At 37.9% G+C, this 22,480-nt stretch overlaps 2 protein-coding genes across 2 annotated transcripts in view; one reads left to right on the top strand and one right to left on the bottom strand.

The window, feature by feature from the left end:
- Positions 1 to 15,537, top strand: part of prss12 (serine protease 12) — a 48,031-nt gene extending 32,494 nt beyond the window's left edge. Inside the window, exons 9-13 of the mRNA XM_084105724.1 lie at positions 2,952 to 3,154; positions 4,576 to 4,654; positions 4,807 to 4,929; positions 9,924 to 10,222; positions 12,758 to 15,537. Of these exons, the coding sequence (XP_083961850.1) occupies positions 2,952 to 3,154; positions 4,576 to 4,654; positions 4,807 to 4,929; positions 9,924 to 10,222; positions 12,758 to 13,062 (1,009 nt within the window). The 3' untranslated portion in view covers positions 13,063 to 15,537. The remainder of the gene's footprint in view (positions 1 to 2,951; positions 3,155 to 4,575; positions 4,655 to 4,806; positions 4,930 to 9,923; positions 10,223 to 12,757) is intronic.
- A 2,607-nt stretch (positions 15,538 to 18,144) lies between these two features.
- ndst3 (N-deacetylase/N-sulfotransferase (heparan glucosaminyl) 3) overlaps positions 18,145 to 22,480 on the bottom strand; it is a 66,798-nt gene continuing 62,462 nt past the window's right edge. Inside the window, exon 14 of the mRNA XM_084097349.1 lies at positions 18,145 to 19,151. Coding sequence (XP_083953475.1) covers positions 19,032 to 19,151 — 120 coding nt within the window. The 3' untranslated portion in view covers positions 18,145 to 19,031. The remainder of the gene's footprint in view (positions 19,152 to 22,480) is intronic.

Below are 22,480 nucleotides of genomic sequence, written 5' to 3'. Positions count from 1 at the left end.
CCATAACATTGACAACGGATCAAAGAACTGAATGAACTGAGGGCTAATATACACAAAGATAATTGACGTAACAAGGAATACCTGCGTAACTGAGTCAACGACCGTGGAGACAAACCAGCTAAGAAAACACGGTCAAACAGGAACTGAACACAATACCAAAATTAACTATATATGTTACACAGCCCTGCTACTTTTTGTATTCATACCACAGTGTTTCTCATGTGCTTTGTCTGGTGATCTCCTTCATGGATTTATTGTGCGCATCCAGCAGTAAGATTAATCCAGCTCCACCAATGGACACAGTCTCTCGAGGACCACAACAGAGACTTTTTGGACATCACATCTCACTCACTTCCCGGAATTTGCACTTATTGACTTTTGTTATGGACTAAATAACCACTTCCAGTCAACATTTATCCGTGATGGTCCTCAAGGTTTATTCCATTTAAGTGGATTCCCCTTCACTGTGGGCGAGGCAGAGGAAAACCCTTCCCCTAAACACTTTTTTTGCGATGGCTATGTGGCTCCAGTGGCAGCAGAGCTTGGCCAACAATGGATCTCAGCGCGTCCAAGTCTGGTGGTGTCAAGTCCGGTGCTCTCAGCACTTCCAAGTCCGATGGACCCAAGTCCAAGGGTCTCTGCGCTTCCAAATCCGGTGGTCCCAAATCCAGTGGTTCCAACATTGCAAGTCCAGTGGTCCCATGTCCGGTGGTCTCAGCGCTGCCAAGTCCAGTGATCCTAGTCCGGTGGTTCTGGCATGTCCATGTCCAGTGGAACTCTCTGCCTACCTCTCTAACACCCAAGGAAGCCATCTTTGAACTTTTTGTCTGCTCTGGCACAGCCGGGGAGGCGTTCTCTGAACTCTCTGTGCTCTCTGTTCCAGTTCTGCCTGCTTCGCCATGGTGGTCGCTAGCCTGATCTGCCATAGTGCTCTCCAGTGTTCTGCTCAGCCTGCTCAGCCGTGGTGGTTTCCAGCTCCACCTTCTCTGCTGTGGTTGTCTCCAGCTTCATCTGGTCCGCCTTGGGGGTCTTCAGTTCTTCCTGCTCCGCCTTGGGTCTTCAGTTCTGGGTGATCTTTGGCTCAGCCCTAGCCACCTACTCTACTAGCTCCGCCCTGGCCCGATCCTCCTCAGTCTCCAGTCACGCTTCCACCCCACGGGCCTGGCCCTCCATCCCTCACCCTGTACCACCTCTGCTCCACCACCCTCCTGGACTTGTTTGTTGTTTTCTGGAATTCGCTTCTTAAGGGGGACTCTTAAGGCAAGCTCACACTACACGACTTTTGACTGGATTTTGCTGTCGCAGACAGATTTTCAAGGTCTGCAAAAAAAAAAAACCTGGATCATGCCAAATTGGTGGTCGTTGCAGTCGGCGATGTTCATTAAGTATGAGCAGGTCAGTGACGTGATCTGAGCCTGAGCCAGTCACAGACGCTGCAATATTTTCAAGCTGATCGATCACTATGCAGATGGTATAAACGGAAAAATCTCATAATCACTTGCGTGAATTTATGTGAGAGAACTTCTTTTTTTTTTGCTGTTGGTCGGGACTGCCTCTTGGCCAAATGTCTTGTAGTTTGTGCTCCTCGTCAGTTTTGTGTTGTGTATGCGTGCTGCTATGCCAAAACAATGACAGATTAACTTCTTGTGTAGTGTGAGCATTACAGGAATTCAGGTAGTCTTGTAGTCCTATATAATGTGAGCTTGCCCTTAGTTTGAAGTGAGTTCTGGTTCCTATTGTTTCTGTGTTCACTTTCTGTGTTTTGATCCTGTTTGTTTTGTGCCTTGTTAGTTGCATGATGCATTTGGATCCAACGCAATTTTTTGACTAGAAGAGCCATGCTACATTGACTGTTATTATTAACCTTATTAAACCAGTTCAGTCCCTAATAAACCTTTACAGACCAAATTAGACCACAAGATCACTAAGAAATCACATCAGACCACATTTCTAGGCACTGATGGTTAGGCTGATGTTAGGCATTGTTAGCATGTTACTTGGTGTTATTAGCATGATTTAGAATGTTTGTTAGATTTAGCTAACATGTTTAAAACATGTCACTAGCATGTTTAGCACGTTGCTAGCACTATCACTATCACTATTTTTATGACATATTGCTATAACATTAAGATAAAGACTCTAAAACCTTGTGTTGTAATGTTGCCAAATGTCACACACATAGTCAAATATGCTCAGAAGAACAGAGAGAGAAGATTTTTCTATCACAATAGAAAATTCATTTCACAATAGATTTATTTAGCAATAGGTTCTGGTCCATTTCATCAGTGGTTTGTTTTTCTTGTTTGGAAGTGATAATAAAATTTTATAGGTTCAGTTATGAATCATGCATATGTGTTATTGTTTAGCTCAGATTACAAAACTGAGAAGACTGTCAGATTTACACACACTAATGTGATCAACACCTTCCCTCACGCTCACCTCCTAAGGGGGGTGTCAGAGGTCAGGTTATTACACTGTAACTGATGCTCATATCTGATGAGCTCAGTTCTCTCAGCTGGAGTTGGCGACACTTCTCTCTTTTGTTAAGTTTGATATTCTGTGCTTGCCTGTGTATGTGTGTTATGATATGCTATGTTTCTCTTAAGTGAATACACATGAAACCCACACAGATCTTTCATTGTTCATTGTTCAGACTATGCTTAACATTCACACTTCAGATTGAGCAAGGGAACTGACCCTTGCTAAACTACAGGATTCTGATCAATCAGAACACATCTCAAGCTTTTACACAACAGCAGTGGTATTTTAGTATTATTTATTTTGAATTAACATTTATTTTAATATTTTATGTTCATCTTTATTTCAATTAATGACAATGAGCAATTTTAATGAACATTTTTTAATAGTTTTAGATTTAGTTTTACTTAACAATAACAACAGTTTAAAAAAAAAAAGTAACAATGTATCCTTTTACTGTCATTCTTTTGCAGTGGGCTGGCTAAAGCTCGTGTAATGGCGTATTTTGGTGAAGGCGAGGGGCCTATTCACATTGACAACGTAAAGTGTACGGGTGGGGAACATTCTCTGACTGACTGTATCAAACAGCAGTTTGGGACACACAACTGTCGCCATAGCGAAGATGCCGGCGTAATTTGTGACTATGGGTTACAGAAGGATTCTGCTGGGGTCAAAGGTGGGACATTCTTCTTGATTCTCTCATAGCTACAGCATTCACGTACTGTATGTGATACTGGCAAGGTTTAAAGGGATATTTCCCAAACCTGTATGAATCTCTCTCTGTCATGGAACATTATATGAATAGTTTACCAGAATGTTGATGCAGCTCTTTTCTATACAATAAAAGTTTTAAGATTCAAAAATTACATAAATCCATAATATTACAAGAAAAGAAGTGTTTACTTTAACTGAATTAAAAAGAGCAGTGTGAACATTCGGCCTAACACCTTTTGTGTTCTTACAGTTAAAAAAATAAATAAAAGATTACATGGTTTGGGAAAGACAGGAATGGGAGTAAATAATGACAGCATTTTCATGTTAGGATCTCTTTTAGGCACATTGAATGAACTGCAATTGAATAAACAGACATTCGTGGACTTTACAAGAGTATTTGACTTCATTGTAATTGGTGGTCTTTACAATTCAGGGAAGCGCAGGTAAATGTGGAGTCCTGGAGAGTGGCTTTGAAGGATATATTTAGAGATCCTCACACCTGTAAAAATACTTGAATCAATTTAAAAGCATGAGTGAAAGATGAAACCTATCAGATCAGATGTCTAGTTTGCGCTGGAGTGGAGTGTGTGTTATGTCTGCTCTAAAGGATGTGGTTTGGCTCGCCATCTCATGATCACTGGCACTTAGACTTCATTTATGCTTTATTATTCTTATCAATCTAATAACTCGCTAGTTTATCCGGCCTGCAGTGCTTTCTCCATTAAACCCTGAAGCTACCTACACACACATCTTTTTGTGTTATTATATGTTATACTAATCTACATTCTTAGGTCCATCAAGCAGTTCTGTATGTACACACAAACACAAATGCATGCACAAAAACATGCCCATGTCCCATTTCACCCCCAAATCTTAAAGATGAAAAATAAAGAAATGATATTGTGCATCTCATTACCATAATGCCCCATTATTTTCAGTGGTACTTTTCAATATAATCTTTTTATAATAAAAAATACTCTAATACTTTTTCTTTGGTCACACATTAGATTAGGGCCCAATTCTCACTTTTAACTATGACGTTTGCCTCAAACTCCTAATTACTGCTTATTAATAGTTAGTAAGTTAGTTAAAGTTTAGATATTGGGTAGGATTAAGGGACGTAGAATATGGTCATGCAGAATAAGGCATTAATATGTGCTAATAAATAGATAAACTAATAAACAGCCAGTATCGTAGTAATATGTATGCAACTAATAATATAAAGAGAAGATTCCTAGGCTTCATTTTCCATATGCAAAATATATATTTTATTTATTTATTCTGATTTGCTGTGAAATAGAACCAAGGCAGATGTTCCTAACAGGTTTTGTGAGATTCACCCATCCATGCTTTATAGAAACATGTGTTTGCTTCACATTACAGAGGCAGTGGGCTCCATGTGTGGTCTAAGACCCTCTCACACCCGTCAGAAGAGAATAATAGGAGGGGAAAACTCTATACGGTAAGCAGAGAGGGTCAAAATGTATACAAACATCTTTGACATAACAAATTACACATTTGAAAATAATTGTTAATGTGGTCGAAATGAGAAGATGAAAGTGTAGAGCGGGTAAAATGGAAATTCAGAGTGTTTGTGTGCGTGTTGTGGTGTAGTGGGGGCTGGCCGTGGCAGGCAGCTTTGCGTATGCGGGGGTCTCAGGCAGATGGAAGGCTGGTATGTGGAGCCACTTTGATAAACAGCTGCTGGATCCTCACCTCGGCTCACTGCTTTAAGAGGTACTTACACACATATGGACAGGTATATCTTCATTCTGTATCACATCTGCAAGGCATAAATAAAGTCCACCCACACACGCAAATATGTACACACACTTCTTTCTTGTGTTTCCAATTTTCCACTGTGACTCACACAGCTAGATAACACAAATAGGCTGAAATACAAACAAAACATACTTCTAATTGTCTATTTTAAACAATATTGCTTCCCACACTTCCTCTGTAGCCTGTGCCCAATTATGTAACCATTATTTGTGACTTGCAAATAAACACTCTTAATCATTCTATCTCAGATTCAATAACAAAGACAGAGCAACCAAATCAAAATATTCGCCATTCAGTGAAGATGTCACACTGCAAAAAACATCAAATATACCCTTAACTTACACCTTGTTTTCTAGTAAAAAAAAAAAAAAAAAAAAAAAAAAAAAATATATATATATATATGACACATAGTTTTTAAATTTAAAATGTAATGTAAAGCTTAAGTAATTTGTGTGGTCGACTTCATCTACATTACTTTTACTCATAAGACTGCAAACATTTCTCTCTCTTCCTGAACACTACAGAAATAGAGTGCTTTATTCAGCATTATTTAAGGATTTGGAGCACTCAAGGCAAAATAAGTTTCTATAGAAGTATTTATTTATATTAAAGTATTTATAGAAAAGATAACCCACATTTGACTGTCTATAGAGCTGAATTGACACTATTACATTTGTAGATCCAGAATGTGGCAAAATGATCAAATTAATTCCTAAAGTGATCATTTAAAATAAAGCAATAATTAAAAAAGAAATCTTAGCAAAACTGAGCCTTTAAGGCAAATTTGTTCCTCATAAAAAGAGTTACTCTCATGTGAAGTAAGATCTAGCTCAAACGGGGTAGCAGGGCTGTTGTTTTGAATATTGCTAATTCAATGGCTTGTTGCTAAGCAATGATACATCCTATCTATCCCAAAATGACACTACATGCAATTAGCCACAGACTTCATGCTACATTTGATGAATTCTCACCAAAGGGATAAAACATTTTAGCTGTTCACACTAAGGAAGAATAATAATAGTATGCCAGAGGAAAAGAAATAAAAAAACATGTCCACACAAACACTTTCTGCTTCCCATAAGGATCGGTCTAGTAAATGATCTGTCTTCAGTTCAGGTCTGTACTGCATTTCCACATTACTGTGAAGAATGTACGTTAGTGGCAGTTTCTTGAACCATTTAAGGTTACATTTTTAAAAAAAGGGTCTCAGTAGAAATACGTTGGCTGTTTAAGTAAGATTGAATCTGTTTTTTATCAACTAGTCCAAGCACTGAGCCCTCAGAATATGATCCATGACATCAGACTACTGCTAAAGTGTCCTCTAGTTACACGCTCTCCTACACAGAGCTATAAATCTATATACCTTTGCGGCCCCCTCCCTCTTTTTCCTCAGACACGTACACACACTTTTTCAAGAATGCAATTAATAGTTGTTTTAAATAATTTGAAATCATTTAGCTCGAGAGGACTAAAGTTAGTCTCTCACTTCCGAGTTTACAGAGGGTAACATGACATTTGTGCAAAAATAGCATGTACAAAGACACACACACACATTAGCTCTAAACTATTTTAATGCTGTGTGCCCAGTTGTTGGCATACCTTAATTAAACTCCGACGTGGTATTAAAGCCCTAATGACGGAACTGCCATAATGTGGTGAGTTTAATAGCTGTCAACAGATCCAGCTTCCGGCTTCTGAAAATCAGTTCAACAGAGTCTTAGACTAGTGAGCAAATGTGAGTTACCAATTAACAGAGTACTGAACTTTATCAGTTATTGGCCATATATGGAGATCTTTTAATTTGGTAGTAGCTGAAATTGGATATATTTAATTGCATATGCCAATTTCCTTATTTCTACATTTATATTGGCTTTTGCTGTCAGTTAACACTCACTTAAAATCTTTAAAAAAATAATAGTTTAATCATACTATATTAAAAGTTTAAGTTGTAATTTCCAGGCCTAGAATAGTCATGAGTCAAATTACAGGCCTAGAATAGTCATTAGTCAAATTACAATTAAACTTTAAAAATGTATTCAGTAAGGAAGCATTAAACACAACAGCACAACTGTTTTCAATATTGATAATAATCAGAGATGTTTCTTAAGCAGCAAATCAGCATTATTAAAATGGTTTCCTTTTTCATCACACACACACACACACACACACACACACACACACACACACACACACACACACACACACACACACACACACACACACACACACACACACACACACACACACACACACACACACACACACACACGTATATATATCTATATATTTTTTTTCCTAACATTTATTTAAATACATTTTCGAATAGACTACCATTTATAGGTTTAATAAGGTAAGACGCCGGAGAGGTGACCACAAACTATAGGGAAAATGGTTGGGGGTTGTCAATGAGAAATTATCCAGATTCAAAGTTGGGTTCAAGTGCAATATGTCAGCGCACTACCCACTTGGCCATGTGTCAGACAGAATAACCTCGTAATAACCTAATTGAGATCAGTACTACAGTTGGGATTAATGTTGATTGTGAGTATTAGAAGCTTAGTATATACAGTGTCAGGCTCAGAGCTGCCCTTTCCAGATTGCTTCTCATGAAGAGACTTTGAGAATGTGGTGCTGATCCTGCTGCTGACTCCTGCCAGACCAAGAGTGTCATTCCGGACAGGGCAGATCCTTTTTCCAGAAAAGACCTGACCGTGTAACGGGACACTGCTGTCTCTCTCTCTGGCACCACATGTATATTTCCGTTACACACCAATGGTTTCAATCACTAACAAGCAGACAGGAGGGCACAAACACGCACACACAGTCACTGCAGTGCAAACAACAGCTCTTGATTCTGTTTATTCCCTACTCCTATACAAATTATAAGGACAATATTTATTTACTATAAAAGTAATAGGCATTGTATGTTTTTTCTACCCAACCTTATGTTATATATATAAGCCTGAGGTTAAAAATGCAACTGTGGCTGCCAATAGAATACAATAATTGTAATTAATCTCACAATTTTCTTATTTTGTTTTAGATATATAATTATTATATATTTAAAATAAGTTAAAAAAAGAAAAAACCTTATAGTATATTAAAGACTGGCAAGCACAGGAGACTTTCTGTTTCATGCAAAGACCTTTGTGAGTGTGATGTCATGGTGTTGGGTTTATGGAAAAAGAAAACTTCCTGTATGTATCTGTTTTCACCAACCGACCGTGACTGTGGTTTTGCAAGTGTGTGTTTGTGAGTGCACATGGTTTGGCTTTGGGACCATAAGATCGGTTGACATGAAGCTCCTGAGGAAGGGACCGGATTTGTCATTTGAGGATTTATTTGAGTGGCATAGAGAGAAGTCATAAATCATCCTGTGATAATGTATTACACTGCTGTGCTGTCCCGTATACTTGTTTGATGATTCACTGTGTTCTGTTCAGTTTTGTTGTTCAGTCTTGCGGAATGTGTCCTGTTTGTCTCTTATTTATCAATTTTATTACTAACTTTTTGCCTTAAGTTATGATAGTATAGCCAATGTTAATGGCCTATACTAAATAAAATGACCGAAATAAATGAAAAATAAAACACTTAAAGGGATATTTTTCATTGCTGGAAAGATGAATGTATATTTAAATTGGGTCATTTATGTAGTAGAAATGTGAAATTATTTTAATAATTGGTGCCTTCTAGACTGAGAAAAGCCAGAAAATGTATTTTTGGCTCATGTAGATGAAAGACAACAACTCCCAGAATGCACTTGCTTCGCTGCCCTACGAGGCCACTCCCGAGCCATGCCTACCGGTTACAGAGGGCAGTATCGGAAGAAATGATACAACTAGGCTACTAGTTGACTCAAAACTGAAAAGACGCGGTTTTATCGTGAGATCCCACCCCCTATGGGCGGGTTGAAAACATGCAGAACTAGCTCCTACTACTGGCTGTAGTCTCTCGCCTATGGCCAAAAAAGCCTCCGATGACGCAAAATGACGATATTTGTATCATCTGAGGTTTTTTTCCAGACACACAATACAGAAATCTCTTGTCTCAGGGGGACATGAGGGAGGGAAGCACGGTCATTCGAAAATACTACCGGGTTTCTACTGATACTAGCTTAATGCTAATCAGTGAAGTATCCCTTTAACCCAATATCCATCATTTTACGTGCATTTAGACATTACAATTGTATAATGTACAGCATGAAAAATAGATAATCATTTTTAAGATTTAAAAATTACAATTAGGAGTGTTGTTAAATTTTTAGTGTTTTTAAAGATGAACTTTAAGTGATCATTAGATGGAAAAATTCTAAATATAAACATAGAGAATGTGCATGCACAAATCATTTTTCAGATTTTTATATTTAAAAAAAATGCAGCCTTGCTTGGTGAGCATAAATTCTGCTCACCAAGGCTGCATTTTTTGTGTGATAAATAATACAGTAAAAACAGAAATAAAATTATTACAATTTAAAATAACACTTTTCTATTTTAATATATTTTAAAATGTAATTTATTCCTGTGATGGCAAAGCTGAATTTTCAGAGTCACATGGTCCTTCCGAAATTATACTAATGTGCTGATCTGGTGCTCAAGAAACATTTCTTATTATTATCAATGTTGAAAACAGTGCTGCTTAATATTTCAGTGGAAACTGTGATACAGTTTTTTTTTTCAGGATTCTTTGATAAAGAGAAAATGGAAAAGAACAACATATATTTGAAATAGAAATCTTTTGTAAAATAAACTTTTGAATGGTAGTGTATGTAGTAACCTTAATTAAAAAGTCTCATAATATCAGCCGATTACCAATGTGTTTTCACCGATCACAAATATATATTTTCACTAAAATATTGTGCATGGATTCAGTTCTGTTAATCACCAAGTGGTCATGGTTATTGGTTGATTAGTGATATGTAAGTTACGGGTCTGTTGTGTGCTCTTTCTTAGATACGGTAACAGCACTGGGCTGTATAAAGTTCGTGTGGGTGATTATCACTCTCTGGTTCCTGAGGAGTACGAGGAAGAATACGCCGTGGAGAAGATCGTCCTTCACCCGCGCTACCATGCTGACAGTAATGACTACGACCTGGCACTGGTGCGCGTGTCTGGCCACAGAGCTCACAGGGGTGTCACGGGTGAGTGCGTCGTGCTGAACCGTTTCGTGCTGCCCGCCTGCTTGCCAGTGCGGAGGGAAAAAGCGCCAAAGGACATCGGCAACTGCTACATCACAGGCTGGGGAGACACAGGTCAGAGATTCCATAAAACACACACACACTCATTTATGCATTTACACTCTCCCTACACTTACTTAAAAAATGTAAATGCATTTTCTGTGTCATTATTTACATGCCGTTCCAAACTTGTGTTTTCTTCTTTGATGTGCAGCATACAAAAGATATTGTGAAACATGTTTCAACTGTTACTGTCCGTACAATGAAAGTCAATGGGGATCGAAAACACAGAGAATTTTCATTTTTGGGTGAACTCTTCCTTTAAGGTCATAGGTGTGTGCTTGTTCGTGGCTCATCTGTTCAGAATTTAGATTCTGAATTATTCGTTTTACAACAGAATGTCTACTTAAAGGATAACTAACACATGTTCTAAAGTTGTTTGGTGTGAAAAGTTCACTGATTTGAATGGAAAACAGCTTGTTTCACTTGAACTATACAACAAGTGTGGAATTTTTAAATAATTAAACATTTGTCAGCATTTGTAGGAATCTGCCTAATACATGATCATATTGTTTTTGTGTTTCTGATTTTCTGTTTGCTGAACATGTAGATCATTTTATCAGTATAACATCTGTTTCTCTGCAACAATCAGGCATCATCCATCTCAAACATTTAGTAATTACTTGTATTCTTGGTGGTATTTGCAAACAAGGTTGCATGTTTGCGTGAGGGTATTTGTAAGCACTGGTTTATGAATGAGTGCCATTTTAACATGTTCATAATCACAAAATTAGTCTGCATTAGTGTTCTGTGATGGGGCTGTGAAATGATGTCATTTGTAAATTTCTCCAACCAGATGTCCAGCGAGACAGAGATAACAAAAATATTAGTAGCTAGCATCAGTTGCAGATACCTACACACACATAATATACTCTTACAAACATTTTTAGTGGGGATTTTTAACATTATTATAAACTAAATAGTAAATAGGCTATGCTCTTGTGAAAAAGATGTCCTCTTTAGCATTATTTTACTTATTATGGACATTATATACTTTAAAAGAATGTACTTACTGGACAGTAGGTGTGAACAGAGTTTAATGTTTTTGAGCACTTAATTGCATGATAATTGCAGTTAAAGTAAAGTGTATTATAGTTTAAATCTATATTAAATGGAATTAGTGGGGAATTAGTAAAACTTTTAATTAGACATTATTACAAAGTGCACCTTTTAAGAAACATAGCCATTAAAGTGTACCCTTTAAGGGTCAATTTACCCCAAAATGAAAATTATCCCATAATTTACTCACCTTCAAGCTATCCTATGTCTATATACTTTTTTTTCTTTCTGTCAAACACAATTGGAATAAAAAAAAAAAAAAATTATAATGGAAGTGAATGGTAACTTGGATTTTGAAGCCCAAACAAGCGCATTCATCCATCATAAAAGTAATCCATCCGGCTCCAGAGGGTTAATGAAGGCCTTCTGAAGAAAATTGATGCGTTTTTGTAAGAAAAATATCCATATTTACAACTTTATAAACTATAATTTATAAATCACTGGCTTTCGGAGTTCCGGCTGAAGAGTGACCTTGACGCATGACGTATTGACGAACGCGGAAGCGCAGAGGATAGGCAAAACAAAACATCAGTCATGAATTAAAAGTCTAAAACGAGAATTTTTAAAGACAAATGTCAGAGCTTGAGTTTTGTTGCCCAGCCCTGTTTGTTTGAACCGCGAGAGGCGTCTACTCTCACCTAAGCTTACGCTACTCCTACATCCTACGTCATGCGTCGGGTCAGGTCACATTTCCGCCGCAACTAGACTCACTTACGCCCGTTACCGGAAGCCAGTGATCATAGTTTATAAAGTTATAAATATAGATATTTTTCTTGTAAAAATGCACCACTTTGCTTCAGAAGGCCTTCATTAACCCCATGGAGCCAAATGGATTACTTTTATGATGGATGGATGCACTTTTTGGGCTTCAAAATCCAAGTTACCATTCACTCCCATTATAAAACTTGGAAGAGCCAGGATATTTTTTAATATAACTCCGATTGTGTTTGTCTGAAAAAAGAAAATCATATACACCTAGGATGGCTTGAGGGTGAGTAAATTATGGGTTAATTTTCATTTTGGGGTGAACTAGACTTAAAGTGGCCTTTTATTTAATTTAAGTGCACATTCATTACAATTAAGTGCATTTCTTTTCTGGCCACACCTTTCCAGCTGTCTAGTCTCATCAAAAAAGACAGACATGACAGAGCTGTAATCAGAGGCTGACACAGAACATGAGGAAGTCATCAAGGAACTACAGTGTGTAATTATAATGTCAGTGTCAAGCGTCTACAGATGATCATGTGACTTGCTGATGGTGGGGCTTCATTCTAATGGCCACGTTGTGTTGTAAATCAGTCTTTGAGTAGTCTTCTCTCAGTAAGTGGACTTAACAGAATTCTAAAGTGGGATGAATGAAGTGTGCGGTCAGAAAAATGACCGCACACTCCGTTGCATACGTGAACAGTTAAGTCTGATCACTTCCAGACTTCAAGGTAAAAGATTGGAGGACTTTCTGATTTTTTTCCCCCCTCTCTTTTCGTTTCTCAGGCCGTGCATATTCGAAAACTCTTCAGCAGGCCTCGATTTCTGTTCTGAGCAAGCGTCAGTGTGAGCAGCGCTATTCAGACCAGTTCACCAATCGCATGCTGTGTGCCGGCTCCTCCCACGACGACCGCCGCGTGGACAGTTGTCGTGGAGATAGCGGAGGTCCGTTGGTGTGTGAGAGGCCGAGTGGAAGTTGGGTTGTGTATGGGGTCACATCATGGGGTCACGCCTGTCGGCTACAAGACGCACCCGGCGTCTACACCAAAGTCTCCGCCTTTGTGCCCTGGATTAAGAAGGTCATTGGCTAGTAGGACCCGATGGAAATTTCAATCAACTAATAACAGACGTTCTGACTATGCGGGCAGAAAAATTAAGCACATTTTTAGATAATAGTTGAAAACAATTTTATAACTTGTTGAAGGTAACTAGCTGAAATTAAGTCTAGTATTCCAAATAAGTCTTAAATGTCAATTACGTAGTGCCTGGCGTCAGTATAGTCATAACAAAACTTGAACTTTGCTTCTGAAAAAACAAACATTTTCTTAATTAGTATTTTTGCTGGCCAGTAAAAATATCTAAACATCCTGAATGAATTTAGAGAAACAATGTATCGGTACGTTTTTATTTTTAATATTAAAAAAAGATTAGATTAAGACTTGTTTTCAGAGAATACAGACTGAATTATTTGTTATTATTGTATTTTAGGCATAAATCTTAAAGTTTGTGAGGTTTGTTTAACCCTTAAATGCATGAATGTTTCGCCAATCATTATTACATTTCCGGGGCTTTAGTGACCCGGATCTATATCTAACACGGATGGATCTCTACCTGCCGCAATAGTATAAAACTCTTGACATTTTAATAGCTATTACACAAGAATAAAATATAGCATATTTCGTTACCTTTTGAAACTTGGAAGGGTTAAATTTGAGCAGATGCTTTTTACCATCATCGCTGTCATCGTCAGAGCTCAATTCCCCAGTACATTCAACTTCTCTTATTCGCCATCTCAATTATTCTCAAAACTACAGTGCTCATTAACGTCTTCAAAATCAATATTTTGATCGCCCACACCATCATTGTGTCAGACATTGCCACCTTGAGGAATAAAGGTGAATTGCACTTAAAGAGTCATCAGATTCGATTGTTGTGCAGAAAAAATAATAATACTTACACTAGTAGGCTATTACATACCTCAGGTCGCTAGCAAACCTATACACTTTTTACAAAAAACTTTTTTATTATTGTATTTATTCTTGTTATATTGTTTATAATGAATTAATTGGGGAATACCAAGAAGGTTGATGTCTAACTTGAAAAAATGAATGAGGGGGAAGGTAGTGAGTGACGTCCATGGTCGCTAAAGACCCGAGGTATGCGTTTAAGGGTTAAAACAAGACAAAAACTTTTTGTATTTGTTAAATTAACACTAAATGTATCTTGTTTTAAGGATGGTTAGATATTTTTAAGAAAAACACAGATTCAAAAAATAAAATAAGTATTTGAGGAAGTTTTAAAGGCCCGTCTTGATAGCGATGCATTTGGTGGTCTTAAATTGACATAATTTCAGGTCTTCATCCTTTTTTTTTTTCTTCTTTTTTTTAATGAAAGCACTTCTAGGTTGAAGAGACCACAATTGTGAGAATGAAATGATTGATCCTTAAAAGGAGAAATTAACCTGTATCTATGTGACTGTATACTCCATGCCATTGAGAAACAGATACTATTTGAACATGTAAAATGGTACAAGTAATGTTCCAATTTGATATATAGCGGCCTGAAGAACGTTCCAATGGCTTGAAATCACATCAGGCTTTAATGCTGAAATGAGAAGATTGTGGATTTTCTGCCAAGAAATGTATGGTAATTCTAAACTCCTGGGATACGGTTACCATGCCATTGCTAAGCAACTGACCACATCACCTCATCAGCACATTAGATGACATCATAATCCTCCACAGGAATCAGGACATTATGTGTTATAGATCAGATGTTCATGATAATTGGACTGAGGCTTGCCATATTTCAACATGATGACATCATCATTTGCTTAATATTTTTGCAGTGCCACACTCACTTCCAGAAGCCAGAGATCTGTGGGATATGGGAATTATGTGCAATGCAAAGCTGTTTATACCTCCTTGTTTTAGTGTTGTGATGAGGAGCATTTCATGTTAGCATTAATTTTCTGTGACTTCCATGAGCATGATTTATGAACGTAGTTTTGCTACAGATTACACCCCTTTTTTAATGCAATCCATTATTGTTGTTGTTATTATTGTTAAAAAAAGAGAAAACCTCTGATCAACCACAAGCTCTGTTATTTTGCACAAACTATGGTGTTTAGGCTTTTGTAAATTTCATGTTTTTCTTATACATGAGTCAGTCATTGTAATATCATGTTAATTAACTATGAAAACTGTAAAAAGTGTTAATTTTTCACACAGGATCAATAACACAGTAGTGCTTAGCATTTCGATTATATATGTTAAAATATTTCGGAACTTGTGGCATGGTGCTTATTCTTGCCTAAAAATAAAGTCATGTCATGTCAACTTAAAATCATAAACTTTTGATATACAATTGTCTGACAACCTCAGTTTGGAGCATTAAACATTTTTTGTTGGAATATTTGATGGAATATAGTAGTACCTTACTGTCAAAGAACTGTCAGCTTCTTAAACTGGAACATTTTGTTTGAGGGAAATCTAAAAATGGTTTGACTGAGATTATAGGACAAGAATATATATATAATAAAAATTGTGCCACTGCCAACATACAGCATATTCTGTGTGTGTTTGTGTGAACGCACATCCATATCTTGTATCTGAGGACGTTTCTAACAATCGTTGGCTTTAGGTTTTCTAAATACACCGTCAAGCTACACTTTTAGCAAGTCCAGCTTTCTGTGTTTTCGTTCACACAGTGGTCTAAATCAGTGTGTACAGACCTGACAGTGCAGTGTTAGGACAGTCTTTTCAGAAAGCCCTTTGTTTACATGAGTTACAATGTGCCTACAGGATCCCTGTGTGTGTGCGCGTGTTGACACTGCATTTCTAATACACTCTTCCTTTAAACTAATCTCTATGGAGACAAGTTTACTGTATGATGGGAAATGCTGAAATGAATTTTCAGAAATGCAGATTATGTTAGAATTCATTCATATTGATTCTCTGAATGAAAATAAAATTCAAGAGTCCTGCCAGAAGTAAAAATACAGTAAGTAAATGCAAATCCAATACGTATGAGACCTCTGCAGTTCTAGGCAGGAGGGAGAGTTGTTTCTCTGACTCTTTATCCAGTGACATTGTTCTGGCAGTGGCATGTGAAAATCGAGAGAGAGAGAGAGAGAGAGAGAGAGAGAGAGAGAGAGAGAGAGAGAGAGAGCTCTGGTTCAGTGATTGACATTGAGAGCAGTGTTACAGCGCCATCCTGTGGCCAAATTGGAACTCTCTAAATGAAACTTAACTTAAAACGTTTTACGTATAGCCCAGTGATTTTATAATGCTTTACCTCATAAATGTATAGCCTTCTGATCTTCCAAGCACACGTACATAATATGTCTCCAGTAATTCACAGTATTATTAAATAACCAATGTAATTAAGACCTTTCCCTTTCTGAAGTAGAAGTATCATATCACTATATAAACTGGTAGTAGCCTTAAAGCCAGTTAAACTTCTCACTAGGCAAAATCAGTTCTTGACCATATTAATAATCATTTAATTTATGATAATGTCTATAGGGGTATCACTATCTCTGACACAACAACAAAGACATACACTAATATAAACATAAGCTGCAACTATATGATTGAGATTGTTTAATACCCCTCACAAAAAATACTATGGTAGTAATATAGTGCATTGTATCATAGGGTAATGCCATGGTACATAATGATACTGGAATTCGTGTATCATGATTTTACATGATACTCTGGTTCATGTTCAAAACATCTTGGTAATACCATGGTACTGTGTTGTATGTGACATGTCCAACCCTGCTCCTGGAGAGCCACGATCCTGCAGACTTCAGTTCTAACCCTGCGACACACCTGCCTGTAATTATCACGTAACCTGAAACACCTTGATTATCTGGTTCATGTGTGTGTTGACATCTGCAGGACGGTAGCTCTTCAGGAGCAGGGTTGGAAACCCCTGGTGTAGGTGATGTATAGTGAGTCTATTTTTGGAAACAGGGAAAAAAATTGGTTAGGATCTAGGGCGCCCCCTGCTGCCCACCCAGCAACCTTGCAGGCGGTGCCCTACTTCCAGCTTCACGAGGTCCCCTGGGGGTCCATAATGCTAAACCCGCCCAGTACTAATATCTAAACTAAAGTATATGGGCCCCTATAACTCTAGAGTGTGCTCGTTAAGCCAGGTACCCATGTAACCTGCCCTCATGAAGAAACGCTCCGATGCTCCCAGTGACTACACATGACAAGCGTCTCGTTGAAGCGTTCTAAATGTTTGTGACGTCAGCTATAGTACTAACGGTTAATCTGTAACTCTCTCTCGAGCTCTGTGTCTCACAATAATCCCGAGTACGTTTGACCATTGCGTTCGCGTTTGGCGTCTCCAGTTGTTCGGTGAGATTCAGATTTAGATTCATGAAATGAATCATTCAGACGTTTTTGCGAAACGGTTTGACAGACTGAAAGGATTCTTCACAAAAAAGTACAGATTTAAAGAGACTGAACTGATAAAAACATTAATTCTTTTTTTATCCGATAGGATACATTTCTATGTATGTATGTATCGGATTCGGAGTAATACAATTTCTAGTATTAGCCTATACATTTCTATATCCTTCAACATGGTATAGGCCTAATCCATCCTGTGTGTTAGTTTCGATGATCGGAGAGCAGATGATCCAGCTGAGGGACACAGACGCTACAGCTACTGTATGTCTGCCCGAGTAAAGTACAGTAAGACGACTTTGATATGACATTAAGAATTATTTGTTACACAACATCAGATCTTAACCGTAAACTCAGTTGTTAATGTCATGACCTACCTAATCTGTTGGTTGACTGGGTAGGCCTAAAAAGTGATTGTGAGGGTCCCATTATTTATGTGACCACTAGAGGGAGGTATTTTATTAAAAACAAGATCACTATATAGCCCAGCACGAAAGGTTTTGTCATAAAAACAAAATAACAACAAAAACAACAAAAATGAATTGCCTAAGATGTCTCAGACAATTAAGTCCCTAGAGTATTTTTATTTGAAAGGGCACCTTTATGGTTTTGAGTATACCTAACCATGTGATGACGTAGTAATATATGCAAATATATATATCTAAAATAATAGATAAATAATATCTAATATATATATTTAATGTATGTTTTCCAGGTATATCATGCACAAATGAGACAGAACTGTGCAAGGACTGTTTTTCGGAAACATGTTTTCTCCAGTGTTTATTGAATATATATAGTTATTTACATATTTCTCAAAGCACTTTCTCTCCGTATTGAGGCAAATTGTTTTAAAAAATAAAAGTCACACTTCAGATTCATCAGCCAACCAGTTGCAGTCCAGTGGGCAGGGCTAAGGCTACCTGGCTACAGACATATGCCTAGACACACATGCACGCACGCACGCACACACACACACAAGCAAGGGTTTCTGTGTACACACACACACACACACACACACACACACACACACACACTGAAATGATGAAATGATATCCGCTCTTCAGGCCATTTCTGGGACATGGACATAACAATGACATCACTCCATTGACCAGTTTAAAGCTGACGCAGCAAACTTGACTGTGCTCTTTATTTTTCCATATTCATTCTTAACATTTTGCATCTTCACTTTGATTGGCTGATAGATTGATTGACTGATATATTTGCAAGAGTGAAGATATGAACAGTGGTTGTGCAGTTCTAAATTTCTTGATGACGTATAAAATCTAAAGCCATACCTTTATTTCCAGTGTCTGATGGGGGGGGCAGTAAATATAAGAGGAAGTCTGTGGAGGTTTACATTTTCAGTCTTTATGCAGTCTCTGTTTGGCTGCATCTGAATTTCAAGGGTCACAGTTACATCACCGTATCTCACTGACAAAATCTGACCTTTCGCAACAAAAATGTCATGTTGCCATGGACACATACTGCTTTGTTTGGATTACCAGAGGCGCCAATGATTGGTGAGTTGAATTTTTGACCTTTGCTTCGCAAGCTTTCAGGTAGGTGGCATTGAGTCCTGTTCAAGTGTCTGGTTTCCTGTGAGGGTTGAACCTTGAGGAGCGGTGGTTTGGTTAGGGCTACCTGACCTTCTGTAGTTCCTCTCGGAGCCAGGCTGGTAGCGGCTGACCCAGTCTGTGCAGCAGCTTAGATAATTCAATGTTCTGATCCCTGTAGAATCTGGAGAGAAACGCTCGTGACTGAAAAAAAGAAAAGACAAGAGTGAACAGAAAATATTTTTTAGTGAGCAGAGCAGCTACAGACTTGGTTTAGAATATAGGGGTGAAACAGGACACATTTTCGGTATGTTGTTATTTTCGGTCTTATGGTTTGGCACGCATCTGTAGCGAACATATGTTGTGTTATACTATGATACACTATAGCACCTTTCACACATACAGTCTTTACTGTTAAATTACTGCTAAATGACCGTTTAGAGATCATGTGTGAACAGGACCTTTTCCAAATTACCGGTAAATTGCACACATATGTTTTTCGCTTGTGTGTGCCATTTAATATCCATAAACAGAGTAAGGTAGCTCCGCCTGCTCAGACTGATGGCTGGTCCACCCAATCAAATAAGACACAAAATATTTTTGTGGGAAAGGTGAGAATAATTGCTCAAAAACATGAATTTAGGCTATATTTTTTGTTGAATATCAAGTTTCAGAAATCATTATATTAGAGCAGATAAACTGTTTTAGCCAATCAATAGGCTAGTAGTCCTGTTTTAGCCAATCACAGATTGTTGTGGGGAGAGGAAGATGAGTTTACTAGTGAAATAGACTAATATTCAACACGCACGAGGCGAGCATGTTGAAACAGATATCTTGATTAACTATTAAAAAACAAAAACAAGAATAGAGCCTGAAACTACACTCAATGATGTCGACAGTACAAACACGTCAACTGATTACCCCACAACGTCTTATCTCCCGTCCACCAGCACCTCCTCTCAACCCAGGCCCATCCTTCAGAAAAGCAACCTACCGGCTGATTTATCCACACTTGATGAACCACCTGCTCACTCAGCCCCATTTAGTTTCCGTGCACAAAAAAATCTGGCAAGTCCAAATATTTTGCTGCCACTGGTACACAATTGAAGTCCACCCTATTCAACAAGGTCCACTCACTTTAAAATGTCTGGCCCCGCCACTGCTCTGGCGCATGTACGGTGTAGGCATGGCTGCCTGGCTTTTTTCTTACTCAACATTTTATTATATATTTGATATGATAAATATAATATATGATATAATATATTAAATTTGATATGGTGTTTTATTGCATTGATAAATAGCAATGTAGTTCTGTCAGGATGCAATTGCATACACTAATGATTGGCGGTATAATTCTGTTCTGGGCGAGAACTCCCTGTGCATCCATGCAGCCTAGCATGGATAAGAGCAGGGAGAGCAGCAATAACCCTCCTCGGGGTAAACAGAGCAGAACCAACATGAATGTATTGCAGATATCATTAATTCAAGATTTTAAAGTACAACATATTTCGAGAATTTATTCTGATTCAAGGGGAATCAGAATGCCATACTGACTGACGAGAGGAGGAGCTGGGGATGGAGGAGGGTAATTAGCTCCTGAGAAACGCAATAGCTGTTGATAATACTAAAGGAGCTTATATATGCATACAGTGATAGGCGTCATATTCCTATAGGTAGACGTGGATCAGCTGAGAGTCAGCTGATGCGAGCTTGACTAACGTGACCTGCCAGAACTGACACTACGCTTAAAGGCCATGTTGCAGGTTTTTTTTTTTTTTTTTTTTTTTTATATAACCTTGTATGAAAATACCATATGAAAAGTAAATGCAGGATTAAAAATTGTTTTGCAAGACATAAGGGCACAAATTTAATAGAAAACGTGACCGTTTCCTTGACCATGTTGAAAAAACGCTTTTTTTCCACCAACGCGTCATTTGACGTCACATGAGGTAGTCGTTTGGCTCTGCGTTCGCGCTCAGTGCAGAGATAGGTTGGTATTCAGTTGGAGCGCAGGAGCGGTCATGATTCAGTGTGTTTTCTGTGCTTATTGTATTTCAATAAATCATCGTCGTGGTAAATGATTGTGAATTATGGCCTGTCAGGACATCGAGTCCACAGGTTTCCGAATAAGAAAAAGGACGGTGCGATCTTCCGTGCCAGTGTGCGTTTTGTGCCGGGTAAGAGACGGGACTTCACTTCTGCTTCTGCTTTGGAAAACGCGGTAGTGTGTAGCGTTCACTATAATCGAATGATTATAATCCCGGCGATATGTGCACACTGTCCCGGCTCCTTCATCGGGTCGCCCGGTCCGCCATCAGCATGTGGTTCGGCCGCCAGCGGGAAACATGACGCTCACGGATCCGTCAGAGATCACTTATTGTACATATTTTTTACAAAATGTGCCATGTCTTAATTTAATTAATTAACATATCCTACATAAACTTGTAATGTAATGCATTTATGTGTTTGTTATTAGTCTGCAGCCGACACTATTATTATTATTATTATTATAAATATAATATATTATGTTCTATAATTCATTTTCAATCTGTACAAACCGACTTTAATGTTTGTGTTGGCTGTTTCTACATATAAAGTTTTTGTACAGTAAGACAGTTGTGATTGTGATCATTTTTTTTATTTATCGTCACCAAATGGGTCAATTCAAAGCCTTTATAAAGTCCCTCTTCCTCTGGAAACTGTCTTCTAATGGCTGACACACACAACACATGCAGGTATGGGTCTAAGTACTAGCTTTGCTATTGCCTGATACATGATGATAATAATCTGTACAGTACTGTGATCTGAGCATAGTGTTGTACACAGGGCAGGACTTAGGGTGGTGGGGGCCCCTGGGCTTGAGTCACTTTCGGGCCCTACCTTCTATACATTACTTTAAATCAGGGTTTCTCAAACTCGGTCCTGGAGGGCCACTGTCCTGCACAGTTTAGCTCCAACCCTGATCAAACACACCTGAGCAAGCTGATCAATGTCTTCAGGATCACTAGAAACTCACAGCTAGGTGTGTTTGATCAGGGTTGGAGCTAAACCGTGCAGGACAGTGGCCCTCCAGGACCGAGTTTGAGAAACCCTGCTTTAAATAGAACAAAATGATACATACACAAGCTATGTATTAGAGCTACACAATTCTGGATAAACTGAGAATAAAAATAGAGATCACGATTCTGAACAAACAACTAAACAAAATAACATAATTTATGTTAATTACTGAAGTCTATTAAAAATGTTTAATTAATCTGAATTATAAAAAAACAAAAAAAACTTGGGTTTGAATGAATGATTCAATTCCTCAATCAAATGCACTTGTTTCAATAGATGAATCAGCATTTTTGAACGAATCTCCTGAATGAACGATTCAATGACAAATGTTTTTTAAAAGTCATTTGTCGTCATCTGGTGGCATAACAATATAATCGATCCAATCGTTATTTGAAGTGCAAAGCTACTTTCAAAAGGTGACTGGTACCATAGACAGTGTTACATGTTAAAAAAACGTAATAATTTATTTATAT

This window comes from Abramis brama (assembly GCF_963993115.1).
Source record: "Abramis brama genome assembly, chromosome: 2".
Lineage (NCBI taxonomy): Eukaryota > Metazoa > Chordata > Actinopteri > Cypriniformes > Leuciscidae > Abramis > Abramis brama.
This window is presented reverse-complemented; position numbering and strand designations above follow the sequence as displayed.